At 42.3% G+C, this 22,457-nt stretch overlaps 1 protein-coding gene across 2 annotated transcripts in view; it reads left to right on the plus strand.

Moving 5' to 3' along the window:
* The window catches only part of tle5 (TLE family member 5, transcriptional modulator), a 55,175-nt gene extending 34,833 nt beyond the window's left edge, over positions 1 to 20,342 (plus strand). Inside the window, exons 4-7 of one of the 2 annotated variants that reach the window (XM_031736036.2) lie at positions 4,309 to 4,353; positions 12,659 to 12,721; positions 13,509 to 13,583; positions 15,246 to 20,342. In XM_031736036.2, coding sequence (XP_031591896.1) covers positions 4,309 to 4,353; positions 12,659 to 12,721; positions 13,509 to 13,583; positions 15,246 to 15,470 — 408 coding nt within the window. In that variant the 3' untranslated portion in view covers positions 15,471 to 20,342. Of the gene's footprint in view, positions 1 to 4,308; positions 4,354 to 12,658; positions 12,722 to 13,508; positions 13,584 to 15,242 lie in introns of both variants that reach the window. The other variant, XM_031736035.2, reaches the window with a different exon arrangement.
* The last annotated feature ends 2,115 nt before the right edge of the window (positions 20,343 to 22,457 follow it).

The raw sequence follows: 22,457 nt of genomic DNA on the forward strand, positions 1-22,457 counted from the left end.
CCATACTTACTATTATATAAAGTCAAGACATCAGACTATCCAACAAGATTTGAGAGAATAAAAGAAGCTGTGGAAATAAAATATCTTTGGGTCTGGGAAATAAAACAACATTTTTTTTTTTTTTAAAAAGGCAGCCAGCAAATAAATAATAAATAGTTTACTTCCAACCCTGTCACAGATTTAAAAGAAGAAATAAAATGTTGTCTAGAGATCTGTGACAGTTTTTAAAAAAGCCACCGTATTGAGGCTAGCAGGTAGACCAACTTATCTGCAATCCCAGCTGATCATCTCACACGATTTCACCTCAGCTCCTTCTTTGCTGCATCTGAATTAATCAATATTATATGTGTTCTCTCTATAGATTAAAAGGAGTCTTGTGCTCCTGGTCTTAAGAACATAGAACAGAAATCCAAATTTCAGTATAGTGGTCCTGACTCAGGGTTACACACACTAAAACCCTGAGCTTTTTTATGAGCCTGAGGTGGAATTGGGAATGCAAATGTCTGACATCACCCCGTCATCCGATCTGTGTCATTTTCCTGCACTTCACTCAGGCAGCAGCCTCCTTTCCAGAAGTGAGAACATGGATCACTTTTGCCAGCTGTGCTTTAGGCTACGTCCACACTAACCCGGATAGATTTGAAAACGGCGTTTTCGTCTGAAAACGCTCCGCGTCCACACTAGTGTTTTCAGTCGTTTTCACAGAGGTGTGCGTCCACATTGAAACGACCGAAAACGCTTACGTTCCAGTCCTGCGCATGCGCAAAAGCGAGTGAGAATTAAAGAATTTGAAGAAAAGCTGTCTGGAGTATGTACAAACTAATATTAATCTTTTTTAGAGCTGTCAAAATTGAGAGCAATCAAAACAACTGCTGTATAATACACTCCGCTATCTTTGTTTAATTGGTCACATGACTGCATCACATGGCTAAAATGCATCATCGTTTTAGAAAGTCTGCGTTTTCGAGCGTCCACACTGCGACGGGACAGCTCCGTTTTGAAATGTATGCATTTTCGAGAGCGTTTCCAAAACGCTGTGTTTTTCCTTGAGGAAAACGCCGTCTCAGTGTGGACGGGAGGCCAAAACGGAGAGAAAACGATGCGTTTTCGTTTGAAAACGCATTAGTGTGGACGTAGCTTTAGACTGGCAGCCACATTTAATTTCAGTTCAGTTTAATTTTATTTAGAGAGGGCAAAATCACAAGTCGTCTCAAGGTGCTTCATATTGTAAGGTAAAGATCCTACAGCAATGGAGAGAAAACCCCAACAATCAGATGACACTTGGCGACAGTGAGAAGGAAAAACTCCCTTTTAATGGGAAGAAACCCCCCCCCGCAAGCTCAGGCAGGGACAACCACCTTTAAATGCAAAGTGGTGTGCAACACATATTTATAAGAGGTGTGTTTAGTAGAAATAAGCCATCCTAGGAAATGTGATGAAAGTTGAAGGCTCCCATTCTACTTATAAGTACCCTCAGAACCACAAGTAAACCAGCAGACTGAGAATGAAGTGCTACATTGGGGTCATATGGCACTATGTGGTCTTTAAGATAAGATGGGGACTGATTATTCAAAATGTGAGGAGAAGAATTTAAAATTTGATTTTGGATTTAACAATGAAGAAAAACCCAATATGGGAGAAATATACTTTCTCTTTCTAGTTCCTGCCAGTACTCGTGCTTCAGCATTTTAAATGAACTGGAGGTTTCTTAAGGAGGTTTTAGGACAACCTGATAATAATGAATTACAATAGTCCAGCCAATAAACTCTACATCACTCTTAGACAGGATTGTTCCAATTTTAGAGATATTGCACAAATGCAAGAAAGCAGTTAAGCTAACATGGATGTCTTTGAGAGGAAGCAGATACAGGGTTTGCATGCAAACTTCACACCGGATCGTCTTACTCTGAGGTGACAGCGCTAACCGCTGCACCATCGATACATGTGAGAAAGGAGAGCAGATGATGCCCTGACCCGATTCTGCCAAAAGTTTTGGAGTTTTTAGCGAGGAGTGGGACTACCACATGCTGCCAGAACAGCTTTGGAGTGTCTTGGCATTTATTTTGCAAGCCTCTGGTTCTCTACTGGAGGGAAGTAATCATGCTTTTCCAAAAGAATCACATTTTCTTAATTATTTAAAGCATTCTTTACCTTTTTAACTCTTTCCCCCATGACTGCTTTAGATCAAAATGACTGGCTGTGCATCAGAAGTTAGTGAGAGTGATCTCTGCCTGTATAGCTTACTGGAGCAACCCTTGGAAAAAGGTATAACCCATTCAAATAGTCATCCAACCACATCTATATTGATATATATTGAGGTGTCAAAACTCGTCATTAAGAGTACAGGGGATGTCGTTTTTATGGGGGAAAGAGTTGGTGAAGAATTGGCATCACTTGCCAAGACACCACTCCCATCAGTATGGAAAATTTTCATTATAGGATAAAGGTGATGCCTCAGAAGGGATTTGTATTGATTTGCAGTTGCTCTTTCCTCCAAGGGGACACCTGCCCCAAAATAATTACTGGATCTCCTCATTTGTAGAGGTCAAGTGTTGAGATATTTCCTTCACTTTATCACCCCTCTGTAGATCCGCTGTATTGGATTAACTGAGATAAATTACACATTTGTTACCATTTGCTTAAAATGTATTTGTTTTTTTTAATATGTGCACAGCCCTTATTGGATACATGCTGATGAAATTGTGCAGCCATCTTCAGATTTAGCTGAAATAAAACCTGTAAAATTGAATTGTGAATGCAGTATTGCCAAAACACCCTCCTTCGCCCACTCTGACTCGAACGCACACACAGTCAGTCACGCACACGCACACACATACGCGCACTTTCAATCGCACTTCCACTCCATCAGTGGCAGGCCGAGTCTTGTATCCCCACTACGACCTCCCCACTCCTCCTCTAATAGCATATCAGGTTGCCCCACTCCCCCAGCCAGCGGCAGCACCTCCATTTCCCCAGCGCTGTAATTACTTTAGGGAGCTTCCGCGTGGGCACAAGCAGCTACGGAGCTATGTTTTAGTGCGCGCGCATGTGCGTGCGTGCACGTGCATTCACTTACAAGAGAGAGCCAGTGTGAAATTGAACACAAACAACTCTGTGTGTGCGTGCGTGTGTGTGTTTGTGTGTGTTTGTGTGTGTTTGTGTGTGAGTGACAACAAGCGAGAGACAAAAATGTGTGTGTGTGTGTGTGTGAGTGAGAGAGAGATCTGTGTGTTGTTTGTTTTCCAGTGACAGAGCCAGTCCCCCTGCAGACAGAGTGGGTGATTAACAGGGTTGACGCCTAGAAGGTGGCCCTCTCATTAACACTGAACACACACACACACAGACACACAACAGAAGCTGTTTCTCTTCTGTCTCTCCTTTTCTCTCGCAGTCTCTCTTCTTCTTTGTGTCTTCTCTTTGCATGTGTGCGTGAACATGTCTGAAGTGTAGAAGTAAAGGGACTGTTACCGATCACATCGCCTTGTCTGGATAATTAATAATTCTTAATAATAAATGAGGCAACATCTCTTGTTCCACGCGCGCACATGTGGATCCTGCTGCTGTGCGATGATTGCAGAGATTAATGAAACTCATCCTGCACACAAACAGCTGTAAGCGGCAAACAGAACTCCAGTAGGCCCTTTAAATTAAACAACTGTGTTTATATTCTGTGGCAGTTCATACATGCAAATTTCATTTGTATGAGGGAGCTGGCGTGTACATGAGAAGGAGGATAAAATGACAAACTGGCAGATTAATTATGCAAATCAGTTGATCGGTTTATTTTTATGTGCTGTCATAGCTTCGGTTTCAGCAGCACATCGTTTTACATCAAATGACATCGAACAAAGAACATTGGAGGTTGTTATTAAGGTGTTTACTTAAAAACGAAGACAAAAATGAAAAGTCTATAAAGTCTTCCGCAGTGTTTCAAGATTACTGTACCCCTGTGAATTCTTGTTCTTATTAATCTGCAATGTAATGATGCCTTTCGGGAATCACCTCTTGGATTTAAGAAGGCCCGTATAATGTTTTTTATGATCATATTAGCATTCGTTGCTTTTGGTGAAAAAAGCAACGAACCAAACTGAAGATGCTTCGAGTGTTCCAGCTGAGAAACAGAATTTTTGTGTGATTTCCGATTGTGGTGCAATCAAAATGCACATTAGCTTCAAACGTGATTTGTCACATGCAGTCAGTTGAGCATGATAAATTGTTAGCATGGAGCTCCTGCACAGACGATTTTCTGGCAACAGTTTGGTGCCTCTGTTTTTATAGCTTTTTTTTTTTCTTCTTCTCTCTGTGTAGTACTATGAGATGTCCTACGGGCTCAACATTGAGATGCACAAACAGGTAAGTCCGTATTTAGTCTCCGTAAAGATCGCTCTTTTATTCCCATCACATAGGATGTAAAACTGTTGTATGATCGTAAACAGAAGATTGCTTTTGTGAAGAAAATTGAAACACAGGAGGATGCCTTTTCTGCTTGCAGGATGTGATAGATTCAAACTGAGGGGCATGCATGTTTATCAAGTTTCTATTCTACCTTCTGTGTGTGTTATGTTGGTTACGGCTTCCTTTCTAACATGCTTCTATAAACTGAGGTGTCTCCATCGTCATGTAACTACTGCTGAGGGTTATGCGTCTAATTTTTTGTTATTGCTTTTACCAATATTTAGAATTTTTCTTCCTGTCAGTTAGCTTTGACATGTGGATTTAAATACTACAGGAAAAAATCCAAAGAAGCCAAATCTGAGTGAAATATTATGTTTTTGTGCTGTCAGCAGGAAGTAGCTACTTTGCTCTGCATAAATGAATTATTTTATAAACCTGGCTACCAGCTGTCTGACAGGTAGTGCTCTCTCTATACGTGTTATGGATAAACCTGCGAGAGCCACAAATAAAAGTTGTAGTAATTTCAGAGCAATTTGTTTTAATACTCACAGATAAATCATACATTTACCAATAATCTAGCATCATTTTGTACTCTGTGATTGAAAAATGTCTCAAGGACTCCCTGCCCTGTATAGTTGCTTGTTGTTCATACTGACGATTCAGCTGGGAGAATTTCCTGGACTTTGAGGTGCCAGTTAGCGAACCTCATCAATGCAGATAAAAAGACCTTGAATTATGCACTTCATTACAGTGTTTTTTCCTCTTTAACCTGGCTCAGATGCATTGGTTGCCAGGATAGGGAATGTCTACATAAGTTACCTGTTGCATGTGCCTCACTGATGTTTGACTGGTAGATCCACTGCAAACAAAATAGTCCTAACTGTTATATTACATTGCTTTATTGTGGTAGCTTTATTATGCTACAGACATGGATACTTAGAGAGCAGCTTAGTGTTTTTTTTTATGGGACGGGTGAGTAAACAGTGACAGTGACTGGTACAAAGATTTACCATAGACAGTATATAAGATGCCAACATCTGAAAGTGAAGCTAATGTGGAAGTACTTTAAACTTGCATTTTTTTAATGGCCAGCAGGGGGTGACTCCCTTTCTAACAAAAGTATGTCTGGTAGTATAGATGTCTATGGGGCAATGGCCCTTGGCTTTATAGCTGTGTGACATCACATCACCTTCCTGATGAGTTCATGGGCTCAGTCACTAGTTTCAGGTCACTGATTAAAACACAAAGTTCAGTTTGGAAATTATGGTCATTACTAGAATATTCTAGTAATTTTTGCAAAAAGGATTTTTTAGGATTTCAGTTCAGTGGTCTCAGGAGTCTCATCTCTGCTTTTGGCGGATGCTGTGGTTCCTTTGGACTCATCATCCTTGCTCCGGAAGCCGAGTGTGAAGCAGCTGGGGTGAGAATTTAGCACCTGAAACTCCGAAGCCACGGTTCTTAGTCAGAAAAGGGCAGCGTGTCCACTGCACGGTGCAGGAGCGAGCTGCTGCCTCAAGTGGATGGTTTTAAGTATCTGTTACGGCCCTAGCTGGGCCTCCTGAAACTGCCCTTGTGTGGGCGTGGTGTTTTTCTCCGCCTCCTCCTCTCTTGCCACTCCTACCCCCTCTGTTTCTCTCACTCTCCTCTCTCCCCAGGACACAGCTGCTCTTGGTTAGCCTCGTTTGCCACCTGAATCCATTCAGCAATCACCTCTGAGGCTATTTAAGCTGGGGATGAGCTGTGAGCAGGGTGGTGTTCTCTGGTGTCTCTGTTTTGTGTTCTTGGTGTGCGGTTATCCTGCCTGAAGTGTGGAGTTGTGGAAGCAGTATAGCTGCTTTACGTGAGTAGTGTGGGCTTGTGGGCCTCGGCAGCAGTAAAGCTAGCTGCTGCTAGTGACAGGGTGAGCTTGTGGGCCCCTGGAAGTGCCTCCTCGTGGTGTGGAGTTTTTGTTTGGTTGTTGTGTTCTTTGTTGTTGCAACCTTTTTTTTCCTTTTTCCAAGTGTTATTGGTAAAACGGCGTTGCTGGCTCTTTATGTTAAGACTATCTATAATAAAGACTATTTTATTTACTAAAAACACCTGTCTGTTCTCCTTTCATTCTGTTCTGGACTCATCTGTTACTGGTCCCCTCACTCGCCTGCCTAGACCCCTTCGGGGGGGACGTAACAGTATCTTAGGGTCTTGTTTACAAGTGAGGGAAGAGGAAAGCAGGAGGCTGACAGACAGATGGATGTGGTGTCAACAGTGATGCAGACGCAGTACTGGGCTGTTGTGGTGAAGATAAAGTATGAAAGTACATCTATGATGCATCTTCTTACCCTCAACTTTGGCCCAGCAGGTTTTGATTTAGTTGCAGTCATAGTCTTTTGATTAAAAAAATGTTTAGTTTTATTCCTAATTAGGACTAAATTCTTTTAGTTTTGGTCAACTAAATATCATAGGATTGTAGTAGACTAAGTCTAAAATACAAAGTGTCAAAGTTTGACGTGTTTCTATGACGAAAAAAGGAAGTGTGCATTCCTCGTGATGCACCGACAGCTTATTGAACTGTTGGTGTGATTATTAAATATAATCTCTGTTTCCTTTGGGGATCTCATTTGAATGAGGTCACCTAATTCTGTGTGTAAATCCAGTTGCTGAGGAATTAACATGTTGTTTTGTTGTTTTTAGTAATTTTGAGCATCACACAGTCATTTCATGTGGATGTAGGTTTTGGCAAAATGGCTTTATATTTACATCCAGTGAAAACGGTGCTGTAAGAACTAGTAAGGTATTTTGAAACGGAGGAGAAGAAAAGGCCCTCAATCAGGCAGGGCGTGGGTGAGGGAGTGGTCCATACATCAGTTTGTGTTGCTGAAGCAGGGGGAGTAATTTATGCTCAGCCTGTAGGAGGAGAGAGCGATGGGCCTCCAAGGGGCCGACCCTTATCGATGACCTCGTCTGGTATTGCCCATCCACACTCACAAACGCGCACACGCACGCTGTCGTATGATTGACGGCGTGCGCTGACAGCCATATTGGGAGAAGGGAGCGTGCTTTGACGAATGGAGACACACACGAAAGTAGCAGCTTCCATGATTTAAAGACCTTCACTTGTATGCACCCGCACAAACTCTGAGGTTGGAAGCACAAGACGGGCACCGTGATGCATGCTGAGCAAACGCACACACCTTTCTCCTTTATCTCATAGGGATTAAATTCACAGGCACAAATGGAGTTGTGTGTTTGTGCGTGTACCCAGCAATCTTCGTACGTGCGTGTGTGTACATTAGCTCATGTACTTTCCCATTGGCTGTCTGCAATCTTTTAGAAATGTCAGTGTGTGGGTAGAGCCAGCGTGAGCTTCGGTGTGTTAGCGTGCACGCTCCTGCGCCCCTCCAGTCGCTCCATCACCGCATGCGCCTGCGTTTTTTGTGTGTGCGCGTATGTTACCAGCACATGTTCATAAACGTTTGTGTCTCTCTGCTCGTGTGTGCTGCTGCTCGTGTGTGCTGCTGTTCCTGTGCATGCACACGCCCGTCCTTTGTGCACAGTGTGAGTGGGTGCCGAGAATCGCTAGTTCCATTAGAGAGTTGAAATTGAAGGGGATGTGTGGAAACGAGTGTCGAGGAGCATTCATGTCTAGGCCTATTGTGCAGAGCCACACTCCCCTCTCTCCTCCCCCTCCCCCTCCTCTGCTCCTCCTCCTCCACCTCTGTCTCTGTTTCCCTGTTTTTTCTTTCTTCCTTTCTTTCTCTCGCTCTCTCTCACACTCACACATTCAATTGCTCCCTCTTGATCACTCTGTCCTACTCAATTCAAAAAATGCCTCTCCACTCTGTGCAGTCTGTCTCTTCGCTCTCTGCATCTCTGTTTTGTCTTAGTGAGGAAAAGCAAGGTTGAGTTGCGGATCGAACTGGGAGCGTGTTGAATGAAGCTGTATTGTTTATCTGTTTTTCCTCTTTTGATTTCTTTTCCTGACAGCATTTGTGCTTTGTTTGTGTTGTGTATAGTATAGAAGTTCTCATTGTGCTCTTAAAATAATGTACATTGTGTGAACAAGCAATAATCATCACATAAACCAAACTATGAAGGCAATTCTGAGTATATTCATCTGTATGTGAGGTGAGCTGCATCTGCAGGAATAGTTGTTCGTGTTCGGCATGGTGGAAAACTCTTTGTTAAGCAGAATTGGCGACACTGAAAAGGCTGTGATTCAGTTATCCAGTCCTAGTTTTAGGGAATTTCAAAACAAAAATGCCAATTATTTTGACCTCGTTTTGTGAGCATTACTTTTTTAAAATTCTTTTTATCTGATAACAAACTGAAGCTATATATGGAAACTGGAGCAAAAGTCCTTTTGATTTGTCATGTAACTGGTCACATTTGTGTACATAAAAAGAATATTTTCAACCTTTTAAAGGGAGGAAAAAGTATCAATTTAGAGGCCAGAGGGGCAATTTGACTTAATTTTCCACTCATACCAGAGGCCATTTCTTTGGGGGTCTGGAAAAAAAGCAAGGTTGAGTTGAGGATTAAACTTGGAATATGGCTAATAAAGCTGTATTCTTTTTCTGCCTTCCTGTCGACCTGTTTTTTGTTTTGTTTTTTTTTACTTAGGGTTAAGCAGTCAAAACTACTTGGGTAGGTTTAGATAATGTGGACTACTTTATTAGGTTTGCACAGTCCTGACTATTCAATTAGGTTTGGACAATTCAGACTAGTCGGTTAGGTTTAGATAATCTAGACCAGTGGGGTGTCCAAATTCATAGGCTGCAACCTCCTGAGGACCCGGCCTTCGCAGTCTACGTGGGCCGGGTCCTCCAAAGTTCGGGTAGGCCGGAAGCAAGCGGCTGTGAAATTGGACGGTCTAGCCTTCAGTTTTGTGTCACCAGCTGTCTTGGTGGAGTTTAATAAACTCGGCCGTCTGTTCCTTTCTATCTAAAATATAACAGGACACTGCCGTAAATTCTCGACCATCCCACGCTTCTGTTTAATCAGTTTTCTGTTTGACGTTTATTCAGCTGTGTGAAAACTGTAACTTTAATCTCAGCCAAACCGAGTTACTCAGAAACAAATAAAACACTGAAAAAAGCCAAACAATAACAAGTTATTAAGTTCTCATTACTTACATTATGTTATTAGTCATTAGTTACATTCTCGCCTGAAAATATGTTAAAAGTTTATTTTGTGACCCAGAAAGAGTAATAAGAGTAATATTAAAACTTAGTAGAGGCCGCCATTGTTGGAAACTGGAATTGGATGGGCTGCACTATGAATTCTGGGATATGGTGGGCCACGAAGGATACACCCCACCCATCCTTCAAATTCGGGGAAAAGGAGGACACATTTCTCGGCTGCATTCGGAGGAGTCTACGCATTTGGACAGCCTTCGTCGCGTCACTGTGACGTAATCGGTCTACAAATGCGGCCTCAGGAGGACGCAGCTCATGAATTTGGACACCCGCCTGGAGCGTCAAACTCCAGGCCTCGAGGGCCGGTGTCCTGCAGTTGTAGATGTCCTTGATCCAACACAGCTGATTTAAATGGCTAAATTATGTTCTCAACATGTCTTGAAGTTCTCCAGAGGTAATGAACTAATCATTTGATTAAGGTGTGTTGACCCAGGGTGATATCTAAAACCTGCGGGACACCGGCCCTCGAGGCCTGGAGTTCGACACCCCTGATCTAGACTATTTGATTAGGTTTAAACAATCTGGACTACCTGGTTAGATTTAGATAATCAAACCTGCTACCACAGGTTTAGATCATAAATCTTCTTGATAAAAAACTACTCAGGGCAGATTTAGGTGTTAAAACTATTTAGCTAGGTTCTGAAAAGGGTCGTGGTTTGGATTGAAGTACAACAGATGGCACTTTCATCAGCACTCTGGAGCCACCTGCAGCATGTTATATGTGTGCTGCAGGCGTACAAACTATTACTTTTCCTCTTTGTATTGAAATATGTTTCAAAGTCACGCTTACAAAAAACAGGACAGCTCGCTTTCATAAACGAGAAAAATCTATCGGTATTTCACATTTTGCCATGAGACCCTGAGACTATAGGGGAGCCCACGCAGTGACAAAGCCAGTACACTCTAAGGAAGTCTGTGTAACGTTAGGTTTGTTTACTCTGCCTTCCATACTTCCTTGAAACAGAATTTCATCAGTGAAAAGTGCTCCAATAGCACTTTAGGAAAGCCAGAATGAAGCAGAGGGAAATGTAAAGTGAGGACACGAGAGAGGAGGCTGCAGTCAGATAGAGAAATCTGAGGGAGAAGAGAAGGTGATGGAGAGCAGGGATAACAGAATAGACAAAAGCTGGGTTGGAAAAAAACAAGATAGACAGAATAAAGGGTACTGAAAAAGAGGCAGAGCCATAGTTAGCGTGGAGCGAGTCCCGCAGAGACATTTTAGAGATGTCAGGGAGATTGTATGTGTAATGATGAGGAGATAGGAGTGAAGCGCTTGATGGGAACTGTGCTCTGCATGCCTAATGTCTGTTAGAAGAGCCTCTCTCTCCTCATCGCGCCTCGAATTAGGCTCTAACACAATTACTGCTGCTTTGCATATCTCTTATGGATTGGATGATTACCAACCAAATGTGATAATAGACCTGCATGTGAGAAAGATAGGGAATGTGCATGATGTGAAAGAGAACACGGCGTATGCGTGCGTGCATGGGGGATTATTACTGTGTGTGTGTGTGTGTGTGTGTGTGTGTGTGTGTGTGTGTGTGTGTGTGTGTGTGTGTGTGTGTGTGTGTGTGTGTGTGTGTGTGTGTGTGTGTGTGTGTGTGTGTGTGTGTGTGTGTGTGTGTGTGTGTGTGTGTGTGTGTGTGTGTGTGTCCAAGAGTTTTTAGAAGCGTATTAAGTACAAGCAACTAAATTAATGAGGTGAATAAAGGGATTCTGACACATCTGATATATGTGCATGTGTGTGAGATATATTTGCTCCAGTTTGGGAAGGTCGTAGCAGATGTTTCCCATACTGATGAGTGTGGCTTAAATTCGCTGCATGACGATTCACATTTAACAAGGGTTTAAAGGATAAGTGTGGTGATACTCTTTATTTTGAGCTGTCATTAAATCCCATGAAAAGATTAAAATGAGCCGTGAGCTGATATCAGATTTTATCTGTGTAGCCAGAGGCTATTATGCTGTATTCTTCTGTTCCATAGAGTTGTTGTCCTCGATACTTTGCCCTGGCATGGTTTTTGTTCACTTTTTTGTGGCTTTGGTTGTTCTATGTTATCATCTCTGACTTTATTCATTTATTCGTTCATGAAATCTTCTCCATGGATCACACAGGCGGTGAGGTGCAGTAATATTTTTTACATTCAGCAAATCCACATCTAAGTGCTCGCTAAAGACACCACCACCCTACATTTAGTTGTCCAAAGGTGCTCTACAGCCTCCGACAGAAGCAAAGCTGGTATGAGCTTCCCTCTGTTAGTGTATCCCCTCATGACCGAGCATTACTTAAGTGACTTAATCTAATAGAAAGTAAGAATATCCTTCCCCTCTATCCCCTGCACCAGTAATTCTTGAGTATAGACAGTATAAATATGGACGTAGGCGCCCCCATGTTGTCTGTCTTAAACCTCCATTCTCGTTAATGGCCACCAGGGGGAGACACCTGTGGTGGCAAAAAATAAAAATAAAAAATCTGCAAGCGCTATCCCGCTGAGTTTATGGGCTCAGTCACTCATTTCATACTGTATAAAACAGTGGTGGTGTGGTGTAGCGTTGCAGTTTGAGACGAGGAGGTGTACTCCTAATGTTCCAAACCGGGATAAATGAGAGGGTTGCATCTGGAATGGCATCCGGCATAAAACCCAGTCATAAATCCCAACCTGTGCGCTGTGGTGAACTCAATACACGTCCGTCAATAAAGTCCATTTTGTAAATTTTGATCATTGTAAGTTTCAGAAAGGCGAATAACCCAGGATCTGAGCCTACATTTCACAGTCAGATCCACCCCTTACTTCATTATGAACACGCCCAGTGTGTTTTATTTTGAGATACTCATACATGCACTATTCTGTTCTAACCACTGAATATACAGTTATCCCTTTTTATTACAACAACTATCAGTTTTTAGGAAACAGTGGAAAGTTTTTTTATATTTATGACCATTTTTTAAGGTTAAAATTATTAAGCTATGATGCTGACAGGGTGGGGAAGATGGAAAATACCCAATTAAGCTACATATTTTTTCACTGGGTTTGTTGGGAGTGATAAAAATATGGAATACTATAAACCACTATGCTCTCCTCCAACAGGCTGAGATAGTCAAGAGATTGAATGGGATCTGCGCACAGGTCCTCCCTTACCTGTCTCAGGAGGTAAGCATGCGCGTGCACACACACACACACACACACACACACACACACACACACACACACAGAGACTTCAATAACCCTCTGACCCTCAGCACTATTCCTTACATCCTGGAATGAGATCACCCTCATTCCCACCTCATTACCTCTCCACCTTCGTGACCTCAAGCTCAGCATCCCTCTTCTCTCCTCCCATCATTCATCATCACTCGCTTCCTGTGTTTCTTTCCACCTCAATTTCCATTTCACCCTGCCCCCACCTCGATTCTGCCATATTCAATCTGTCCCATCCTCACGGTTGTCCCTTCCCCCTCCCCTTTTGACCTCTTCCTTCACTCCCCTCTTTCCTTCCATTTTTCCCTCCTTTCCCTCCTCCTACTCCATCCAACTCTTCTCTTCCTTTATACATGTGTGTGTTTGTGTCAGTGTAATAAATGGCTGTGCGATTCAGATAAGCCATGCTCTTATCTGCCCACCAGGGGGTTGACCTCCACCCATTACTGCACACCAGCCAACCATCCATTCCCGGGTGTCACACAAGGCTTTTGTGTGTGTGTGTGTGTGTGTGTGTGTGTGTGTGTGTAACCAGATGAATAGCAAAATGGTCAGAGGGGGAGGCGCAACACCGGAGAGGGTTGTCGGGTCTCTGTTGGGACTATTGATATTGATCTAACCTCTCCACCCCCCCCAACTCTCCTCCCCATGTTTCTGTCTCGCTTTTATTGTCTTTCTCACTTTCCTCCTCTTGTCTTTACCCCCTGCCTCCCCCCCGTCTCCCACCCACCATCTCCAGCACCAGCAGCAGGTCCTGGCAGCCATAGAGAGGGCCAAGCAGGTCACCCCCCCAGAGATGAACTCCATCATAAGGGTGCGTTGTTGCAGCGTTGTTGCCTGAAAAAGTGCAAATATTGACCAACCCGATCAATTCTATTGTTTTCTTTTACATCTTGCATTTATTGACTTATTGTTTGTGAGGATAAAAACCTTTGTGTGTTATCGCAGGGTTTTTTCTCAAAAACCTAAAATGCGCTTCTCGTTTTTTTTTATTGCTTTTTTATATTGTGTGAAATAGAAAAGCCCTAAACCTCAAAGGTTTCCTCCCCCAATCTGTTTCCCCCTAAACAGAGCATTATAAAAATAAATAAGCTTTTATTAGCTTCAATTGCTAATGAAAAACGTTAAAATGACCCATAAATCATGATTATATTCAAGCGCTAGTAATGTATGCCTGCACAGCAAAATAAACATTTATAATTGTTCCCACTGTTTTGTTTAAGCAGCCCTGGGAACAATGAATTTTTAAAGGGTTTCTTTAGAGTTATATTGATGGAGTCCAGTAAAAGAAAGAGAAACTTTCAAAGCACAGATTTTTATTTTTTATGTTTTGCTCCAAACTTCTGATGCACCAAAAGTTGGAATATAAGAAATTAACTTTTCTAAAAGTGGCTGAGCTCCAAAGAAATGCTGGATTCTTCTGTTAAAGCCTCCTTGCCTTGATTTCTTTTTGTTTAGATTTCATGTTAAATGTATAGATTTAAATAGACATAACCTCGGGGCTGTCCTCGTGGCATTATTAGGGTTAAAATCTCTTCTACACTTGCGTCTTAGGAGTGCGTAGTACTGTTCATCACAAGTAAACTGGTTTTTGTGTCTTTTAAAAGTGGTGGTATCCATCCCATCGAGGGGATAAATCTGATTATGCCACAATCGTGTCCATTGAAACAATTAGCGCACAGTTATCTCACTAGCTAAAATACCAAATCAGTACAAACCAGGCCAGCTCGTTAGCCTGCTATGCGCAGATATTCTTTATATCGGCAGCTTTAACTACTTTAGCTACGCTTCATCATTATCAGCCTCGTGTTAGCTATCCTAGCTCCTCCATCATTTCACTATTGTCTAGTGTTCGCTAAGCCCAGCCACTCCATCACTGTGATGGATGATTCACGGTGGTGCGTTGCTTTTGTCTTTGTGTCTGCGACTTGTGATAAAGAAGGTGGCGCTCGGTGTTGGCGTTTGTGGTAGGGCGTTCTGTTGTCTGTGGATCTTTTGCTTTGATGTTGGTCACATCATGTAGAAAGTTAGAGGCAGTTATGTGTCGATTATAAGAGGTCAGCGGGAACTGCCGTAAAAATGAGCCCACTTTTGGGTGTGTGTAAAAGAGAAGCGAGGCAGTAACAATGTATCTTTCTGTACTTTAAAATCAAATGCATGTCGATCCCATGATATTGTTTTTGCCAGTTCTGTGCTCAGATACCTCTTTGTCTGCACTTGTTTTCTTAGGCTTTTATACATCTTAAAAACTGCATCTATTATAAATAAGCTGTGTGTATCTTCTACTGAGCCGTGCTATGATACGTGCGTCCCATCTATCCTGTTGTCTATAAACTATTAGCGCTGTGCCTCAAGGGTTATATATTAAACATGACTTGTGGTTCTAATATAGGTCTGTCCTGTGTTTTGCAGTGATTTGTGCGCTTGATCTATCCCACTGTCTCTAAGTTGCGTCTGATTCTTTTCCATGCAGCAGCAGCTCCAGGCTCACCAGCTGTCTCAGCTCCAGGGCCTGGCCCTGCCCATGACTCCCCTGCCGCTGAGCCTGAGCCAGCCGACCCTCCCCGCCGTCACCACCTCCTCTGGTCTCTTCTCCCTTTCTTCCCTGCTGGCCTCTCAAGCCCAGCTGGCCAAGGAGGAGAAAGCATCGCGGGATGGAGTCGACAGCCACCGTGAGGAGGATGGAGACAAGTCTGATTAGATGGTGTCCCTGTTCAGCTCTGTTTTTATCCAGAGACCTGAATCCCTAGATTTAAGCCCACTTGGCCTATAGCCTCTCCCCCAGGTCTCCCTCTCTTTGACACTACCTAACATGGGCTTCAATTTCATCTCCTCAGACCCCAGCCAACCCCATTATTGGGAGGTCTTTGGCACATACCACCTTATATCTTGGTATTCACCATAGTTGGGTTGTTTCTATATCTGTTTTTTTTTAAACCATGAGACTGTCTCTCTCTTATGTATCTTGTATCTTCAAGTGCTCTCTCTCTTTTTTTGCATGTGATTAAGCCACATTTATCCCTTTTTAAAAAGAAAATCAGGACTACTTTCTATTTCTGTTTCTTCCTGCCTCCCTGTTGCTTTTTCTCTCTCTTCTGATTCCTGTTGAGTTTCCGTGTTTTCCTTTCTTCTCCATGCCTCCCTCTCTTCCTCCCTGTCTTCCTCCCACCTCTTGCCTCTGCTCTTCGTAGGTCCTCGTTAGACAGGACTGATCCGTCACACTGAATGCACTGTTCCGTAGGTGTTAAAACAGAAAAACTGTTAAACACTTGGATTTGCTGGCAAGCTGTAAAACTTGTCAGATGCAACACGGGATTCCTAAAAACTTCATTTTCCCAACATAAAGGTCTCACCGAGATCAGCAGTGTTGATATTTCATGGTATTTCACCTCGCGTGTATTCATTCTAAAGGTGGGCTCAAAGTTTAAATGTTGGATTGATAAAAGATCAGAGAATTGTTTAAATAATGCCCTGGCTAAAGACAGAAAGCATACCTAAAAGCTATACTCACTTTCTAACCAAAAACCTCTGCCTTCAAAAGAGAATCGTTGTTATGAAACGACATATCCGGGCAAATTAGAGATTTTGTGAGTAATTCTAATTTAATATAAAATAAAAGCACGTTCTTAGATCCGACTTAATGCTGAGAGCCGTCAGAGTAGATAACAGACCCACCTCGATAAGTAATCCCCCTCGACGTTTGATCCTTGGCCGACCCTGTGAGGTACGTTGGATAAATCCACCCAGCACCTTCACTGAAAGGCATCATTAAACGGAGCTGAGGTAGCACAACGTGCAGCAAAGAGAAGTAATGCCACTTCTCGTCCGTGCCCTCCCACCATCTTTTTCCTCTTTAATGTGCACTAATATCAGAGCAGACACTGAGGCGAGAAAGAGTGCATGTTGTGTGTTTGACAGCAGAGGGCAGCGTGTGTCTTTGAAGCATCCTCCTCGCTTGGTTCAGGCTTGTGCAGAACAAGGACAATGACAGAGTGCAGACTGTGTCACAAAGGGAATGGCTTATTTATCCAGTCTGTGTGCAAACGTAACACACAGTCGACACTAGACCGGTGGCATTAATTACTGTGATCCAGTTCTCGAAAAGCGGTCTGCTTTGGTTTATTTTGGTCTCTAAATGGAACGACTCCATCCTAGCATGAAACAAAAACATGGGCTCTCTGTAAATTCACTTTTAAATACTCTATGATTCACTGCACAGAAAGATCTTTCACATATCAGATTAATCCTGCGTTATACAGTTGATTTAATGCCTACATGGGGCACTGAGTATGATTGAATATAGTTACATTACTGTAATCCACACAGATGAAGCACAAGTGCATCCCACAGCTGCTGCTATGAATTCAAACTAAACAAAAACATCGCCTTCAAACAGAAAGGTCCTGTATGCACTCGTTTAGACCTCGAGTCTGCTGGAAGCTAATCTATACCAGCCCGCCACAACATTGATGATCTCATTGCAATACAAAGTTCAGCTGGGAAATCTTCTGGTTTGGCTTTCCTTTAGATGTTATTAAGAGCAACGGCACCCGTGCCACATTGCTGAAGGTCTTTATCCGGTCCCAGAGGATCTACGACTACCTTCCTGGTGCCAGACGCCAAAGGACAATTCCCAGATGTCTCGTTTCCATGCACCAACCTGTTGGAGCTTTTTTGGAGGTGCAAGGTAACGTACTCAGTATTAGGCTGATGGCTTTAAAGTTGTGGTTTATTATTGTATTAAAATACCCACTGCATCTTTTACCAAATTCTTAGTAAAAAAAAAAAAGTTCTGCTCCATGTGGGGTCTGCAAAAAATAGTAGACACGCAAGACTAGAGCCTGACTGTCTGCCCAAATTACCTCCGTGTGGAACTATTAGTATTGTGATTTCTAACGAGTTCGGTAGAAACACCCTTCAGGCAAATGTTGACGTTGCATAGTTTGTCCAACAGAGGGCACTCTGCAACACGTGATTTGAATGCCACGCAGCAAACACAACAAGCAGCCCGTCACTAATCTGGGAAGCAGGTTTACCAAAGTCAGACTCTAACTGTAAACTGAGCAGATCAGGAACTCTGAGTTGGTATTTTCATGGAGGCTGGTCGGAGTAGGCAGCCATTTTAATGATGCTGTCTGAAACAGAGGTCGCTTGTGACATATTGAGTCTCATAAAGGTTAAATAAATAAAAATAAAATCATGTTGGGCCACTCTATATTATCATAGAAAAAAGTTTGTACCATATGTCTGCCATCGGATCCGAATTGAATCCGATCATTTCCTATCTGATTTCTCAGGATTAACAAACTCTGAATTTTAGCTAAACCTGCTTCCTGGAATAGGGCTGTGATCTGAGAGGAGCATAATATAATATAATATCACCAAATACTGTTTGTTTGTTTTAAGAGTGTCTTTTGCGTTACAGTCAGTTCCTTACTGTGATCTAAAATTGGTCATTCCACAAAATGAAAACACATCTGCAGCTCTTTAATAAGCTCTTCTGTTTATTTATTCTTCAAACCAGCATGGCAAGAATTCATGTTATTAGTAAGGAGAATAATCAGTTATCGCTTTTAGATGCATCTGAAAGTCTTATGTTGCATTTAATTGATTAAGACAATTTGTGTAATGATAGCATTACAGTCCAAATTCTCAGTCAGTTAGGAGACTATTATTTGTAAAGTAGTATAGAGCCAGTTTGACAGTATCTTTTGTTTGGTGGTTTTCACTTCAGACATTTTGACATGTCACAGTAAGGTAAGGTGTAAATAGTAGAATTAATGACTTCCATTGAGCTGTTAAGGTGTCAGTGTCCCGGTACTGTTCCTGCTATCATACTGTCATTGCTTAGTGGGAATTTTAAATTGAACAGAGCTGTAATTTATATCAGTAACACAGATATTCTTCCTGTTAGTACAAGTCAAAATATCTGCTGTGAAAAGTATCAGTGCAAATTAATAAATAGTGGAAGTAGACCCATTTTTGTACCTAGTGCGCATTTATGACACCAAAAAAAAATGCAAAATAGGACTGAAAATTTGCCTATAGTTAAAAACAAAAAAGAATAGAGACTACATCGCTTTCTTCATTATATTTGGGTTGAATTTGTTTGCTTTTTAGATATATTGGAGCTTCTTTTTTACTGTCCCGGGGACTTGTCAGGCAACAGAAGTGCGAATGGACAAAATGTCTGCTTTCTAAAAGATGACATGCAATTTGAGAGGTACCACGTATACTTTGAAAATGTCGAACCACACTTAAAAGCACGTACACCTGTCTTGACCTCCTCTCTTTTCATCACTGAATGGCTTCATTGAGTGTAGCCATCTCGAGCTGTATATGTATTAAAAAACCCTGCTCCTTTCATTTGGGGGAAAATAAACTCAGAATGGTCTCCGGTTTGATGATAAAGCACATTTTTATTGCAGAAGTACCCTTCAAAGAGATACACGTACATCCACGTTTGATATCCAAAAGTGACAATACATATGAGGGACTTTCAGAATAAAAGCCTCCATCTTCTAAAGGTTCAGATGATAAACTGTTGATGGCATTTGCTGGAGGACTTGTTGTTGTGTATGTATGTGAATACATAAAACAAGGTGTGTATAAACACTTGTACAGATCTCGTCGATGCTAAACCAGATGAAATGCGTTGCTGTTCTTACAACTAAAGCTAACATGCTACCTTGCTTGTGAATTAAGCTCGCGGCACGTCGTCCTCCCATCTAGCTGCATACTGTATGTATCTAGTTACATACTGTACTTGTTGTAGTGAAATGCAGAGCGTGTAGACAAAGCAGAACACACACACACATCAATGCATGTCTGCGGGGGAACTGAGATTGATTTCTTTCTAGTGGAGACAGGTTTTTTTTCTTTTTAAAGAATGTTTGATCCAAACTTTCTGTGATCGATGCACTCGTTCCTTTTCTCCCCCCTTTTCTTCGTTTTTAAATATTAATCGATATGAGCTAGAGGGAGATTTGCAAGGCTGACGTTTTAGACGTACAAATGAAATTCTATGTATTTGTTGAAGTAGTTGGAGGTGCTCGCCTCTGTATACAGTTATACATAGAAAGCTTTATGTGTATATGGCTGCATCTTCTCTTGTCTGTCCTGGATGATTCTTGTGCTATTGTGTTACAAAACCGATGTGACACCAGGGGGGAGGGAAACTGCAGTATGTTGACCTTTTCACCCTTTGATCCCCCTTTCCTTTTCTCCCCCCTCCCACCTCCCAAACACTCCCTCCCTCCCACCCACTCCCCTTGACTCCTGTGCCACCTACCCGCCTCTTTGCCCTCATAGCGTGAAGCATTGTAAGCGTTTTGAGCTTTGTAAAGGTCTTTTTTTAAATACTTATTTTGTGTATAATGTAAAACCTAAAAGTGTGTACTTTGGCAAAAAAAAAATGTTTTGTGTCTGAAATCATAGCTTCATTTAAACAAACGAAAAAGAAACTATAAAAAAAAAAGTACAGCAAACATTTACTATAAATAAAATGAAATGTTCTGCAGTAAGGAAGGACTTCTGGTGCCTTACAAATAAAGTCAATCAAATCATGAAAAAAGTCTCGTCTTTGACTTGATGCACACCGTCTCCTGAGTGGGATGATTGGCTCTCGTGGGCTTCCGACATTTTATTGTCCTCTTTCTGCTTATTGCTGGCAGGATGGAAGAGTCATTGCTTCCCGGTTATCTCAGGGTTTGAGTGTGAACATGCAGACTGAAAATTTTGCAGTCAACATTAACAATAACCAATCCCTAGCTTGGCTGGCTGCTGCACCACTCACACCCCAAAAAGTTGCAAAGACAATGTTATTGCAGGGTAAGTGAGGTTTTTCAGGCATGCTCTACTGTGAGGGGAACCCTAGGGTGGAACCAGGACGTGTCTTCTCTTGGCTGACCTGGGACCACCTTAGTACCGCCACAAAGAGCTTAAGGCCTGAGAGAGGGAGGTCTGATAATCTCTGCTCAGGCTCGTGACTCTGATAAGGACAAATGGAGGGATGGATTGATTATTAGGAAATATGCACGTTGTAATCAGGTGAATACTGTTGCTTTTCCAAGTGTGCAGGTGTAGCAACGCTGACTCCTAAAAATAAGAATAACCCAAACCCCCCTCTCTAGGTTTTTGCCACTTTAGACAGGTGACTGTGAAAGTCTTATTTATTGTAAGGTAACACAAACCTAACAATTTTTAATTTCAGCTCTAAATAAATCACGATTATGATCTCTGCCAACAGATTCCACTCGATCCTACTTTAATTTCAGCATACACCCATGAAGCATACTTCACAAGGTAACATACTATTTGGAAAATGGGCAACTTATTTTTTTAATTGATGGGATGAAAGATGCAGAGCCAGTGATATATTTTTAAATCAGTTTCACTTCATGATACTGAAGTGCTCTTTTGCCACCATTCAGAGAGACCGATTAAAAACCCAGATCCACAAAGAAACGCTGGCATGGCTGATTAATGTGCGGATTAATCAAATCTCTCTCAAGTGTTTCAGCTTAAACTTGAGCTTGTGCGTGTCTTTGGTAAGCAGTTACTCATCACGCCAGCGCAGATGTTCTTTATAGTGGCACTAAAAAACTCAACATACGAGTGAATCACCCATCTTTTAAATTTTAGGGTCTAATTCTAAAGCCCAGATAAGAGAGCACTCGGTGATATTTGAGGTTTTTACCAGACCTGGACTTATTAATTTAAACCTGATGTCCTGATGTCTTCTGGCCGCCCCAGGGTGGCTGTAGTTCACGTCAGATCCACCAGGAGGAAGTGTTGATTTACGTTTACCAGCCCTTTTTCCACTGAGGTGAACCCGGCAGGTAATTGCTCTGAGGTATTCTCACATGCGCTCCTGTGTTTGTGTGTCACATTGGAGGGGAAGCTTCCTGTTCTTAAGGCTGCCATGATGAGATTTTATCTATTCTGCACTGCGTGCGTCCAGATTTGATGTTACATCTCGAAGGCAGCGGATCACGACCCCGCTTGGCACCTGTACAATATCCCCATTTGGATGCTCTGTTTATCAGGTTTGAGCCCTAACTTGGTTCACCACTCCTCCTTGTCCGTTCAGGTGGATGCACATCCAGTGGATTTTTGTTTTTCTTTGTGCAAAATCACATTGGTTTCTTTCTCATTTCCTCCTCAGTCTGTTTTCTCTTTTTCCTCCCTGTCACCGTCTCCCTCTGGTTGCCTTCCTCACCGTGTGTCCAAGCAGCCAGATGTGTGCGTGTGCGTGTGTGTGTGTGTGTTTTCAGAGATGAGGGAGAGGAAGGCTTGTGAGCCCTCTGAGTTCCTGTGGTTGCAGCCCTTCCTCCCCTCTTCCTCCCTTTCCTCTCTTATTCTGTCTCCCTGCAGACGGCTCTGGATCTGACACTTAAATAAATATGAAAGTGCCCTATTTTTTCCTCTTTCTGTCTGAGGATTCACACATTCCTCACAAGAAGCTACACAGGCAGCAGAGGAGGCGCACATCTCTCTCATCCAGTGTTTTTTTTTTTTTTATTTCTTTCTTCCCCTCCCCGCCCCTTTCTAAACCCCACTGGAAAAAAGTGCCACATTCTTACTTAGGTTGTTTAATTAGTGGCACTTTAAAGGATAAAGTTGGTGTCATATTATGTGAACAAATCCCATGAAAAGATCCCTATTGTAGCATATTCCTCAGTGCCAT

This window comes from Oreochromis aureus, linkage group 23 (genome assembly GCF_013358895.1).
Source record: "Oreochromis aureus strain Israel breed Guangdong linkage group 23, ZZ_aureus, whole genome shotgun sequence".
In the NCBI taxonomy this organism is placed as follows: Eukaryota; Metazoa; Chordata; class Actinopteri; order Cichliformes; family Cichlidae; genus Oreochromis; species Oreochromis aureus.